This window comes from Equus przewalskii, chromosome 2, assembly GCF_037783145.1.
Source record: "Equus przewalskii isolate Varuska chromosome 2, EquPr2, whole genome shotgun sequence".
NCBI lineage: Eukaryota > Metazoa > Chordata > Mammalia > Perissodactyla > Equidae > Equus > Equus przewalskii.
Genome location: NC_091832.1, coordinates 30,993,253 through 31,006,729, shown reverse-complemented (window position 1 = coordinate 31,006,729; position 13,477 = coordinate 30,993,253). Strand labels below are relative to the sequence as shown.

Here is a 13,477-nt window from a genome sequence, read left to right as displayed (position 1 = left end):
AAATGTTGAGTAAAGATTTCTAAATATATCTGTTAAAGAAAAATAGAAATAGAAAATTTGATTTGATCTATTAACAACTAAAGAGGCTGAATTGGTAGTCAGCTCAGAAGAATGGTACTAGAAGAGAGGAGCAGAAGAACCAAAGGAACTGCATTTTTTCTTCTGCATTTGGCAGCCCTCCACCCCCTTTTCTTTCAACAGAAACATAAAGCTGTAAGCAGTCCAGATAGAAACTAAAGAAAGCTACAACATGCGTTTTGGTAGAAATGATTTACATAGAAATTTATTTATGTGATCATATTTTTTTAAAAAGGGCAGAATCACGTTCATTTTCTTCATCGTATCACCGTAAACAGACTGAATTTCAGAGCTCCTAGTTTGCTTTGGACACTTCTGAAGAGCTGACCATTAGCAGCCCAGCAAGCCTCTTCCTTTCCTCCATGTTCTCCTGTCTGTGGGGGTGTGGGTGACAACTGATGCTAAATAAATAGCATGAGACCGAGTTTGTGAAATCCTTTTCATCTCCCCCCATGGGGTGACTTGGCTTTTGGCAGAAGTCATGGAGTAAGCAAGCAGGCTATCAAACATAGAGAATGGAGAGAAGCTTCTACTGTGGATAATTTCCAATGTTAGGAATCGATGAACTCTGAGCTTAACTGTTTAGTCCCTTCTTCTGCTGACTGGAGAGAGGGATGCTAGCAATGGATCTCAGATCTTTCATCCATTGCGACATCAGTGTAATGCACTCAGTTCCTTTGATTAAAATGTCTTGGAGGAGCCATCTCTGGGTAGAGAAGAGTAGTTTATTACAATGTGGTACCAAAAGAGGAAAATCAGAGCAGCAAACAGCAGGCAGTGTCCCTTTCCTCTTGAACTCCAATGATCACTTCACTCCTGTCAGCTTCACAGTCCAAGCAAACTCAGCTGGGAGAGCAGAGGGTGGTAACTGGGGCAGAAGAATGAGGAGACCTTCAACTGGATCTGTGGACCACTTCAGATCTTTTTGGATTCCCAGCATCACTATCTACAGAAAGCAAAAGGGAATGGAAAAACATTAATGCATTAATGAGTATGGAATATGGCCTGAACGTGGCGGGAAATAACCATGCTGGGCCAGGGCAGGGAAGACAGTCTAAACGGGATAAATATGGGAGAATCGTGGGGAAGGAATGAAGAATTAGAGAGGACCTGCCACTTCCTTTAGAAAAAGCTACATCTCTCAAAGGACTGACTGAGGCTCCTTACCTGTGTAGTCGAGGTAGTTATGGGGGATTTAAGGCTTAAGACTCCATTTTCTGGCCAGTTCAGGAAAATGGCATAAACAGTTGATCCTTTTGAGGTATACCTGGGAAAAAAGAAACATCACTGTTTGGGGCCGTCCCTGTGGCCTAGTGGTTAAGTTTGGTGTGCTCTGTTTCAGTGGCCCAGGTTCTCAGGCGTGGACCTACACCACTTGTTGGTGGCCGTGCTGTGGTGGCAATCCACATACAAAATAGAGGAAGATTGGCACAGATGTCAGATCAGGGCAAATCTTCCTCAGCAAAAAAAAAGAAGAAGAAGAAGAAAAGAAAAAGAAAGAAAGAAAAAGAAGAAGAAAAAGAAACATCATTGTCAAAGATACCTGGCTTGTTATCCCGACACATAACCTTATACATTTCCCTTTCAATTATCTACCAATTCTAAGACCTTGAGTCTGTCACTGCTACTAGGAAGCACTAATAACTGGATACCGGTTAAGGTCTGTAGGAAGGAAGCAGCCCTGTAAGACTCTTTCTGGTGATATCTTCCATTTTCCCTCTCTGTTGGGTTATAGTTTTCTTTAAAAAAATTTAACTCTCATACTAGTTATTTCACATTGATGCCATTTGCCTTATTATTCAAATCTTTTTTCAACTCCAAATCCATGTGAAAACAGCAGAGGATATAACAAGGGCAAGATGTGCAATGAAGACAAATTTCTTGTTCTGAGATTTCACCATGCTTAGAGAAGAAGATGAAAATTGCTAAATAGAAACTCATCCAAAACAGAGGGATGAACGTGTTTCCCCTGATGCAGACCTGCACTCGGTGGTGTGGCACCAGCAGATACCTTTTACTGAAGGCTTAGCATGTGCCTGGCACTCTGCTGGGCACTTGACACAGAGGATCTCATTTAACCCTCACAACCACTCTGGGAAGTTAAGTATCATCACCGCATTTTGCAGTTGAAAAAACTGAGGCCCAAGATCAAATAACAAGATCCACAATTCCAAGTATGAATTGGAACTTCTCCACTTACCAGTTTTGTGATCCTGGGCAAGTTATATTACTGCCCTGGGCCCCCTTTCTCACTCGCAACACGGGGATAATAACAGTATCTACATGGTGGGATTGTTGAGGGGATTAAATGAGTGGAAAGAATTTAGGATGGAGCCTTGCACCTTGTAGGTGCTATACCAGTATTGGCTATGACTGTTTCTAGGAGGCAGGGTAACAATGTCAAGTAAATCGACTGATGCTTTGAAGTTCCTTTTGCCCCTAAGCCTACCTCCTCCCTCACTAGTCAAAGATATCCTGGTAACCTAAGACAGAAACTGGGGTACAAATTTAGTAGCAAAAGAATAGCTTTTGGGTTTCCTCAAGACGACTTCCACTCCGGCTTGTAACACTGTGGATCCAAGGAGATTCCAGCTCAGGATGGGCCACAGTCCTGTTCCTGCACCCAACAGAAGACAAGACTCACCACACAGACGTCATGTTGTTTTCCAGTTGTACCCTCCATGGTTTAGAGGCATAGATAGCCTCCCCGTTGATGCTCAGCCACTTCCCAACAGCAAGGAGCCTTTCTTGGAAGATGGGGACAATCAGGCCATCTTTAGTTGGTCCAACGTTGAGAAGATAGTTGCCTCCCAAACTTACTGTCTGAATCAGTTCCTGGAGAGAGCAGAAACAATGAAATCCTGGCTATGAATGCCAAGCCTGGCATAATGCTTAGGATACACAGGTATTAGGAGAAGAAGAAGAATCTAGGGCACGGTGTTCCCCTGCTTTGTGAACACCCTTTCCCTTTTTGAAAATACTATATATTTTTGTCATTATAAAAACAGGACAGGCTTAAATGAGAAAATAGAAGAATCCCGCTATAAGATGGAGAAACGCATTAACTCAAATCCCAGGGAGTGATCCTGGGCACTTTCCTAAGAGACTGCACTGCCCATGGTGCCATATGCGGTGGGAAAGGTCATGTGTCAGAGCATCAAGTGCGAGCAGGGAAGCTGAGCACAAAGCACTCGGCTGTGAAGGGATCACATGGAGCCACACGGAGAGGAGATGGGGATCAGAGAGAAGAGATTCTGAGTGGGGGCTGTGGAGACTCTGGGAAGATGGAAGAGATGGGAAGAATTTTGGGACATTGCACGTGACGGGCTATATAAATGTATATGCTGCCCCTTCGGGAAAACACGACGTAAAGAGATATATTCTTCAAGGCTTCTGAAGTCGGGGGGGGGGGGGTGTTTACTGTGACCCCAAACAGGTGACTTCAGGGCGGCCCAGAAAACTGAAGGTTTCATACAGAAAATGTTTAAAAGGAGAATTTGTTACAGTATCCGAAGACACCACACCATTAATTTCTGGTGCTTCCTTCTGGTCCTTTTCCTATGTAGTTAATTTTGTATAGTTGTGATAATATGTAACTTATTTTTCCACTCAACCCTCTAAGCATTAACCCATATTACATTCATAAACATTTTAATGGTTAAGGAAAATCCCCAAATCTACTTAACTATCCCTTTTTGGTTGCAAGAAATTGAAACCACCCATATGTTCAACTGAAAATCATCCTGGGAAGAACACGTCTGTATGTAAAACCTTCTTCCGTAATTATCATTATTTCCTTGGGACAGGTTTCTAGGAGTAGGTTCAATCATCTGAAAGGGTTGTGTCGACCTGCACTTCCACCCAGAGTACTTCCGCCACTCTCAGCTAGAAGGCTAGTTTGAGGTAGCAGTTAGCAAATAACTAGCTCACAGGTGTCTTACCGAAATGATCTCAAATTCAGTTGTAATGTCAGACATCACCATGTCGCGACGATAGCCCCAGGAGTACTTGTCGATGGAGGTGCACATCTCCCACTTGTGATCTGGCAAGCTCTTTGGCTTGAATTTATCTTGGCAGTTGTAGTATCCTCCATGGTGACAGGAACAGTTCTGACCCCATCGATCATTTACTACCACCACATCCTAAAAGAGGAAAGAGTACTGGGTCATCGCGGGTAGAACCACTTCTCTTCCTTAAGTAATGCAGTGCGGTAAGAGTCTATGTGGAAGCAAGGAGGAGACTTAGTCTACAACATTAGTTCTCACCTGGGAGCCATTGTGCCCTGGAGGGGAATTGGGCAAAGAGACATTCCTGGTTGTCACAACTGGGGTGGTGCTACTGCCACCTAGTGGTCAGCGTCCCCAAAGTCAATATTACCAAGGCTGAGAAACCCTGGCCTAGACGTGAGAGCTGGGGGAGCCCGTCTTAAAGAGCATCCGGTAAACCACCTGCTCTATTAGACAGGAGATGGAGAGGAGGCGACCTGCCGGAGGTCACATCCCTAGGCCGAGTTTGGGAAAGCTGGGACTGTGCATCAGGTCTCTGAACTCAGCCCACTACATCACCCAGGTAAAGAACGTCAGCAAGCAGATGTTCTTTTCCTTCCTTCAAGGTTTAGCTGAATTCTGAGACATCATTACATGGAATATCTTAACGTAATGTTTACTGCTACCATGAGGCTCATACTGGGGTATCCAATGTGAATAAAACCCAGTTCTTGCCCTCAGAGATCCAGCAGAGACCAGCTGAGGAAACAGGTATGTGGACAAATATAATACGATATCATATCAGAGTTAATCACTGAGGGATTAACATAATGGGGAACACTGATCCAAGAGTGTTTCTTACTTCTGCCAGGAAGGAATATGAATTGGTGGGGGGCAGATTTAGTTTACATTCAGCCAGTACTGATTATGTGCCTCACTGGGCCAAGTACTGTTCTTGGGTTGGAGATGCAGCACTGAACAGACCCAAACTCTTGCCCTCGTAAAGCTGCCACCTTACTGAGAGAGCTGGATAATGAACAAGGTCAACGATACCTGAAATACATTACCCCAGGGAAGTGCTAAGGGAAAGAGAAAGCAGGGAGAGGCACACAGCACGACAGGGCGGCAGGGAAGGCTGCACTAAACAGACGACCTCTGAGTGAAGACCGCAGGAAGCGGAGGAGCGAGCCACGCAGGAGTTACAGACAGAAGGAACGGTGAGGACGGGGGCCATCTCTCCCAAAGTGCTTTCTCAGTGTGAGCACAGCTCCAAGATAACCCTCCTTCCCAGCACGTGGGAAAGCATTCAGAACAGGAGTGGACAGAACAGCGTCTGAGGCATCCCACCCAGGGGTCCATGTGTGAGCCACCCCACCGTGAGGACCTCGGGGGGGAACCATGATGCTGCGCCACCAGGAGTCCCCACACATTTGCCAAGTCCCCGAAAACTGGTCTGAATTTGTCTCTCTTGGTCATATAGGATCTTGTTCCTTTTTTCTTTCTTCCCGTTTTCTGAGTTTAGTCATAGTTACCCAACAAGATCCTTAGAGGCTTATGACTCTACCAAGATAGTGCGGTCCAAACTTGTTTTTTTTTTTTCTTAAAGATTGGCACATGAGCTAACATCTGTTGCCAATCTTCTTTTCTTTTTCTTCTTCTTCTTCTTATCCCCAAAGCCCCCCAGTATATAGTTGTTTATCCTAGGTGTGAGTGTCTCTGGTTGTGGCATGTGGGATGCCGCATCAGCGTGACTTGATGAGCAGTGCCATGTCTGCACCCAGGATGCGAACCAGCGACACCCTGGGCCGCCAAAGCAGAGCACATGAACGCAACTACTCGGCCACAGGGCCGGCCCCCAAACTTGTTTTATACTTAGATTTTTCTAGATCCACAACAAATCCAAAATATGTAAACTTTTTGAAATTTTCGATAGTAAACATTAAGGCTTCAGCTACTCTGTAAGTGTACCGAAAGACAAACTGAAAATGGGCTGCTAGGATGCACTGTAATCGTGTTGATGATGGGGAGGAGGAGATAGGCACAGTTCTCTCAAGAATTTGGATATAAGGGAAATGAAATCCCCTGAGGGAATTACATAGTCAACATAAAGTAGGTGAGGTCACAGGTATTCGAATTTTATATGTCTGGTATATGAGTTTTAACAAGATTTAAACCTATGTTGTCGAAAATCAAGAATTAAAGGAGAAAAAGAAAGCTTAAACTTCAAGGAAGGCGGGAAAAAAATGAATTAAAGGAGAAACCTTTAACATTCTTTGAGTCCCCCAGTCTCTCCCACCCCATGTTGATGCTACTGTTTATTATGCCGCTGCTGTCCTTATTGTTACTACTCCAGATCTTGGCTGCTTATACTTTCTCTTCTCATAAAGCTAAACAAGAGATGAGTGACATCATCACACACCTTGACTGGGCTATCGTTGTAGAGCCAAGACAGGAAATACGTCGCGTTCCAGTACGTATCAGGACTTTCCCAGTCTCCGTCAGACCAAATCAAGTCAGGTTTGTACCTGAAAGACGCGCAATAGAACAAAGTTCCTCATCTGAATCCATCCACGGTAAAGTCTTACACAACTATTTTTGCAATAAATATTTAAAAATTAATTTTCTCCCATTTTGAAAGTATCATAGAATCACCACAGTGGAGAGAATGTGGGAAACTAAAGAGACAAAAACAACAACGCACACACAAACCTCTGCTAACATAACCACTGCTTCACACACGGCCTTTTGAGATATTTCCTCCTAATATATTTTTTTAATGTCTTTCTAAAAGTAGCTGTGATCAGTATATATACAATTTGGTTTCCTTCTAGCAACTAATTCCAATTAAAAGAGTAGTGCTCCAGAACCACAGGATTAAGGTTTCTGCTTTTAAGATGTATGAAGAGCTTGAACTATTCCACCGAATGCATTTTTTGGATAACTACCCAAAGCTTCCACCATAAAGGATTTATAGACCCACTGGAGCCACAGTTGCACCTTTCATGTATTATTACACTAAGCCCTATGAGGTGTGAGTGTGTGTGTATACCTGTAAGGTAAGCATTATTATTCCCTACTATTATTAAATTTTTTTTTTGAGGAAGATTAGCCCTGAGCTAACATCTGCTGCCAATCGTCCTCTTTTTTTTTTTTGCTGAGGAAGACTGACCCTGAGCTAACATCCGTGCCCATCTTCCTCTATTTTATATGTGGGACATCTACCACAGCATAGCTTGCCAAGCAGTGCCACGTCCACACCCGGGATCTGAACTGGTGAACCCCGGGCCACCGAAGTGGAACATGCGCATTGAACCGCTGTGCCACCTGGCCAGCCCCAATTCCCCATTATTATTTAGAGAGCAAGAATCTGATGCTCAGCAGGGCAATTTGTTTCAGGTGACAGCTAAGAGGAGCTCGTACCGAGATGTAAATCTGCCTGATGTCAACTCTTATGCTGTACTCTGTAACTGGGACAGCAAGCAGACTCCAGGAAAAAGACTGCCTGTCTAAGAGGCAAGAGGTAACACAGACAGTCTGTGTTTACCGTGTACGATAGAAACTGTACCAGGCCCTTTACACTCATCACCACATTAGTTCTTACCATGATTCTATGCTGTGTGCTATCCCCATTTTGCAGATAAAGAAACAGAGATCTCAAAAGATAAGTAGTTTGCTCAAGACCACATAGCCAGTGAGAAAAAAGAACTGGATTTCAGATCCAGTTCTGACTGACCAAAAGCTTCTTGCTGGTCTCTTACAAATGTACTATCTCCTTAGAGAAGTCATCTGTAGGCAAGGAGGCTTTTTTCGGCAAAAAATGTGAGGCCAGGGGCCGCCCTCACGGCGCGGTGGTTAAGTTCACGTGCTCTGCTTCGGTGGCCCAGGGTTCGCAGGTTCAGATCCCGGGCACAGATCTAGCACTGCTCGTCAAGCCATGTTGTGGCAGCATCCCACAAAAAATGGAGGAAGACTGGCACAGATGTGAGCTCAGCGACAATCTTCCTCAAGCAAAAAGAGGAAGATGGGCAACAGATGTTAGCTCAGGACCAATCCTCCTCACACAAAAAAATAAATAAATAAAATGCAAGTCCAGGCAGAGATGGCTGCCTCTTAAGTTTAAAGATCCTCTATCCTCAGGAGCCCCCAGGTGCCAGAAGGGCAAACTAGTAATAAAACCTGGTGAAAACTAGTGAAACCAAGTGACAGTGATTATGATAACAGCACCCTTATTCTCTGCCAGGCATGGTGACAGATACTTCGGAGCCATATATAGAAGGCACTGCTATCCCCCCTTTACAGAGTGAGAATCTGAGGCTCAGAAGGGTGATCTGTTTAAGGTTTGTGAGTAACAAGAGCCACAATTCAAATGCAAATCTGCCGAATGCTAAATCCTTCGCGGAGTCCTGTGTAGGACGGTCTGGTCCCTCTCCAGGGTCCTAACAAAGGAAACAGCATGCAAGGAGGAAACTAAAGTTTGGACTTAACTACCAGCCTCAGTTTTGTTTGATTGCTTCAATTTATAAAAGCACTATGACTACATTATGGAAGTTTTGAAAAGTAGGAGGGAAAAATATACTTTGTCTTAATACAACCACCACTTTTATTACTTTGATGTCTTCTAGGTTTTTTTCAAAACCCCTCTTCCTCTCAACTTAACAGCATCCTATAGGAAGCTCTGATTTCAGTGATAAAAGTCCTAAGGCCAAAACCATTTCCGTTTTTTACCTGTTAACAAGGTCGTATAGCTCTGGCATTGTTTTCGCACTGACAAAATGCTGTGTTTTGAAGCCATTTTTCTTATCAAGTAGGTAGAGGGGATGGAACCATTCTAAGAGCGAGTGATAGAGTCCATAGCGTATGTTCCTTAAACCGAAAAACAGGACAGCAACTGTCATTGAGCAAAGAAAAAATAATGTATTTGAAGCAAAATCAGCTGCAGCATTTTTAAACCTCAGTGAAACTCACCCGGAAGGGCACGCAGCGGGGTGGAATCCAAAACAATTTCCTTAAATTCTCTTATCAATCGCTTAAGCAAAACGCTTGGGTTTACTACGTTTTTGATAATACACACAACTACTCTTTATACATAAATATCTTAACACCAAATGTCATTTAAACCATCTTTTATTTGTTAATTATCTCAATAATAACAAGTCCTAATTCTAAAAAATATTTTCTCTGTCATTCATCAGAATACATACGATAGAGATACTGGAAGATAGAGAAAAGTATAAAGAATAAAATATCCAGAATCTTACCACTCAGAAGTAATCATTAGTAATATTTTTCATGTAGATGAAATGAATGAATATGGCTTTATTATTTCATTTATCTAAGATATACTAAGAGTTTATAACATACTCCAAAATGCAACATGGTTAACGTGACCTATTTGCAGACACAGTAAAGCCGGTTTTGAGTTTCTTAACTCACATGGTGAGGGTCACAGACACTCTATAATCCAAGTGAGAAGCAAGGATAACACTGCAGGGGCACAGATAAGACAGAAAGAACTGAAGTATTTCATCATATGACTTGGGAACCAAATAGATACAAAGAAGATAAAAATCAAGGACCCCAAAGTCCAGATCTAATCAACATCTCAGAGTTTTACAGCAGGACTATCAGCAAAGCACTGGGAAAATGAATATTGAACAGGTGACAGGAGTCAGCAAGCACTTTCTTAAAGGGCCAGAGAGCATCTTAGGCTTTGCAGGCCTTGTGGTCTCTATCCCAGCTCTGAATTATAGCTTGAAAGCAGCCACAGGCAACGCATAAATGAATGGGCATAGCTGTGTTCCAATAAAGCTTTATTTACACAAACATGCAGCTGGCCTACCCCTTAAATAGGACAGCAAGTTTACCAAGTCTCAAGAGAGCTAAGACTGGGCGTGGCACAAATACCACTCTTCCTCCTTACAAGCAAATATACGCAGAATTGTAGGGTCCCAAATCAGAATATCTGGGTTCAAATCCCAACTCTGCCACTTCCTAGTTCTTTGATCTTGGGAAGTTACTTCTTATTAAGTGGCAAATATTAGGGAGCATTAATTAGTATCAACCAAGTGGCTCCTTCCCTCACTTTCTGCTGCTTTAACTGCCCTTTTCAGTTCCCTCTGGATCCACCATTCATCCAAACCCTCCCTGGACGCCTGCAAAGCTCTGTGTTGACAGCTAAGGAGGACACGAAGATGCGAGACCCAGACCCTGGCCTCCATCAGACACTGGAAAAGGCCCTGGGTTGGAAGGCTTTCCAGAAAGAATCCTTCGCAGAGTGTAAATGGAGCATGTGGCCTACGCTAGGAATCCTTCACCTAACCAGACAGGGCCGTGAACTTCTCTGATGGTGTCACCTTTGGTCACATGAAACCTGCCAAGCATCGAACACTGCTGATTCAAAGGCCAGAAGCCCTGCAGGTTACTCACTAAATGCAAACTTAGAAAACACACAAGAGCAGAGCAGGTATGGTGCGCTGGGTGGCTAGATCAAAAGCGATGATGGAGTGATGCTCTGTAGACACTCACCTCTTCCGGATGGCTGCTCCCAGCTCACCAACCAAATCACGATGGGGCCCCACATCCACAGAGTTCCAGTTCCAAGACACAGGACTCGGCCAGTTTGTGTAGCCTTCGTGATGCTTTGTGGTCAGGACCACATACCTGTGGACATCAAAACCATATGAGCAAAGGAAGTGGGCAGTGGGCCACAAGCATGAACTTATGCAGCATGTCTCAGGCGTTCAAAATGGTTGGGAACACTTGACTGCAGGAGATGTTGTATGAGTGACTCCCAGGGAGTTGCTGCAGTCACAGCGCCCCTTGGGTGTTGCTCCAGGAACAGAAGGAAACGTCAGGAAGCCACAGTCCTTAGTCCCCAGCCAAGGAGGAGGCCCAGAGGGAAGGAAGAAGTAGCTGAGGGAGAAGATGTGCACTTTAGCTCCCCAACCCTTCTGGGTGTTAATGATTAGCTTTTTTGAAACGCTGTGCCCTAAAGGAGAAGGCAATCTCTACGGGAAATAGCAGATGATAGAGAAGTAAGCTGTTTGTTTTGTTTTACCAAGCCCATATGAATTGCTCTCATTTACAGAGGTGACAAAAGACCAAAAGAGCTGGGGAGAAAAGGCAAGGGTTGAAATAACCAAATCACACAATGTTTCATTTGCCTTTTTTTTTCCTTTTATACCATACACTGTATTTTACTAGAAATATTTTTATAATTTTTTTTCCTTCTTTTGCTTTTATGGCAGAAAAATAGATGATGCCTACACATGATAATTTAATCACTGACCGGTATGGGGAGCTCCAAGACCTTAAGGGCCAGATGGTATTCCAGGCTTTGTGGGCCACATTCCTCTCTGTGGCATATTCTTTTTCCTCTTCTTCTTTTTAAAAAACTTTTACAACCCTTTTAAAATGTAAAAGTCATTGTCACTGCACTGAACTTACAAAAACAGGCTGAGGGGCAATCCCTCTGGCCTCGGTTTGCAGACCCTGGTCTGGAGGAGAGACCTTCACCTCGGAGTCAGGAGATCTGGAGTCTAGGACGTTAGTTCCCTTCCTCCATCTGGGCCAGTCATCTCGTCCCATAAAATATGGGGTCTGGACAAAGGATGTCTCCCACATCTTAATTTTTTTCATTTATAAATTATGGATCTCTAAGGCTCCCAGAAGACAGGGAACACCTCCTCTGTTTATGCAAGATTTATATTCCCACACATTTAATGGGAAACACTAAATGTCAGTTGCAATTTCTCCAATTTCTCTTTAGTACAAGAGAACTTAAGAGCTGGAAGACGACTGAGGAGACAGGGTAAGGGTGGAAGAGCGCTCTAAGCCGGGAGTGGGAGACCTCTCTGCCTCCATTCTCTCCTCCAACCCACTTCCCTCCCAGCAGCCAAAATGGTCCTTTTAGAAGCTGCAGGTGACCATTCCCTGACTTGACACCTGGCAACATACTGCCCTCAAGGATTGCTCCTTCGGGACTGGCCCCAGCCTTCAACAACCTCCTGGTCCTTGCCTCTCTCCCCTCAACCCAGCACCTCTCTCCCCCCAACCCAGCGCTGGACACTATCAGTTCTCTGAACCATTCACACACAAGCTCCAACCTGAGCACTTTCTACGGATACGGCATTGAGAGGAGCAAATGAATGAGAATCTGTACTTCTACCCAAATTCACTGCAACCGGAACTCCCTTCCTTCCTGTTCCCTCTCAGAGAGACTAAAGCTGAGAGGAACCAATACAATCCCTTTCTATAACCATAGAAGGAAGCTGCAGGGAGGTGAAATGCCTTGTTCAAGTTCACAGCTGAACTAGGACCAGACTCCACACCAGTGGCTTAAAATCCTGGAATCCTGATTGTCTGGTCGACCCAGAAGGGACATTAGCTATGACCTAGCTCAATCGTCTTCCTATACATTTGTGGACGCTGAGGGCTCTCTGGCCCACCACCTCCCCGAAACCTTTCTGTTCTTCTGATCCCCAACAGAGGCACCTTCTCCTTATGATCAGGCGTGCCAGACTCAGCTCTGCATCCTGCAGGAGGCAAACACAACCCCGGAGGTATCACGCCAGATGGACAGCTGTGCCATCCGGGCAAGTCGCCTCACCTCCCCGCGCTCGGGTCCCACCTGCCCAGCCCCCTCCCGCTGCTCGGGGCAGCCAGGGCAGCCAGGGCCGGGGAAGGGGCGCTCGGCCCGCCCCGCCGCGACACTCACTTGGCCCCGGCGGCCTGGAAGAGGTCCGCCCAGCTGTCTGGGTGGAAGAAGCGCGTCGTGAACTGCGGCCCGAAGTCGGCGTAGCTGAAGCCGGGCGGGTAGTTGTCGCTCATGAAGCGCTGGTACTGCGGCCGCCCCTCGCCCTTCCAGTGCCACCAGAACCACTCGCTGCCCCAGGCCGGCACCGAGAACACGCCCCAGTGCAGGAACACCCCGAACTTGGCCTCGTCGAACCAGCCCGGCAGCGGCCGGGAGTCCAGACTCGGCCAGTCCGGGGTGTAGCGGCGCTGAGCCCCGGCGGGCGGCGGAGTGCTGAGCGCCGACCGGGCCGCCAGGAGCGCGGGATGCAGCAGCAGCAGCAACTGCAGCAGCAGGACGCTGACCACTGCCGCCCGCGCCTTCATCTCGGAAGACTTCATCTACGCCTCGGCGCCTCCCTCTTAACGCGCAGGTGCGGGACGCGCGGCCCCGCCCACTCTCACTGATGATTGGCTCGGAAGGAAAAAGGGGCGGGTCAACCCAGGCTGCCGACTCTGGTCCCAAAGCGATGGGCCGTTCCTGCAGCGCCCTCTGGCGCTCAAAGGGAGAACGACGCAAGGGGGCGTAGACAGCACTCCGCTGATGGACGAATGAAAACTTTAGAAGGGACTTCCCTGCAAGGTTAGATCGTGGGGGCGTGGAAGGCCCGCTGAGTGCA

At 45.8% G+C, this 13,477-nt stretch overlaps 1 protein-coding gene across 2 annotated transcripts; it reads right to left on the bottom strand.

Annotated features, from left to right (window-relative positions):
* Nucleotides 1–255: 255 nt before the first annotated feature.
* On the bottom strand, nucleotides 256–13,261 carry FUCA1 (alpha-L-fucosidase 1). Of its 2 annotated transcripts, none has more exons than XM_008507352.2 (8): nucleotides 12,781–13,261; nucleotides 10,590–10,724; nucleotides 8,790–8,927; nucleotides 6,484–6,589; nucleotides 4,020–4,220; nucleotides 2,723–2,913; nucleotides 1,246–1,345; nucleotides 256–1,024 (listed from the first exon to the last, which is right to left on the bottom strand). In XM_008507352.2, the coding sequence occupies exons 1-8, from the start codon at nucleotides 13,197–13,199 to the stop codon at nucleotides 884–886; spliced, it is 1,431 nt and encodes a 476-aa protein (XP_008505574.2). In that variant the 5' UTR covers nucleotides 13,200–13,261; the 3' UTR covers nucleotides 256–883. The 2 variants fall into 2 exon arrangements, with proteins under 2 accessions (XP_008505574.2, XP_008505575.2); XM_008507353.2 differs by having other exon boundaries at nucleotides 4,059–4,220; nucleotides 12,781–13,239.
* Between the last annotated feature and the right edge of the window lie 216 nt (nucleotides 13,262–13,477).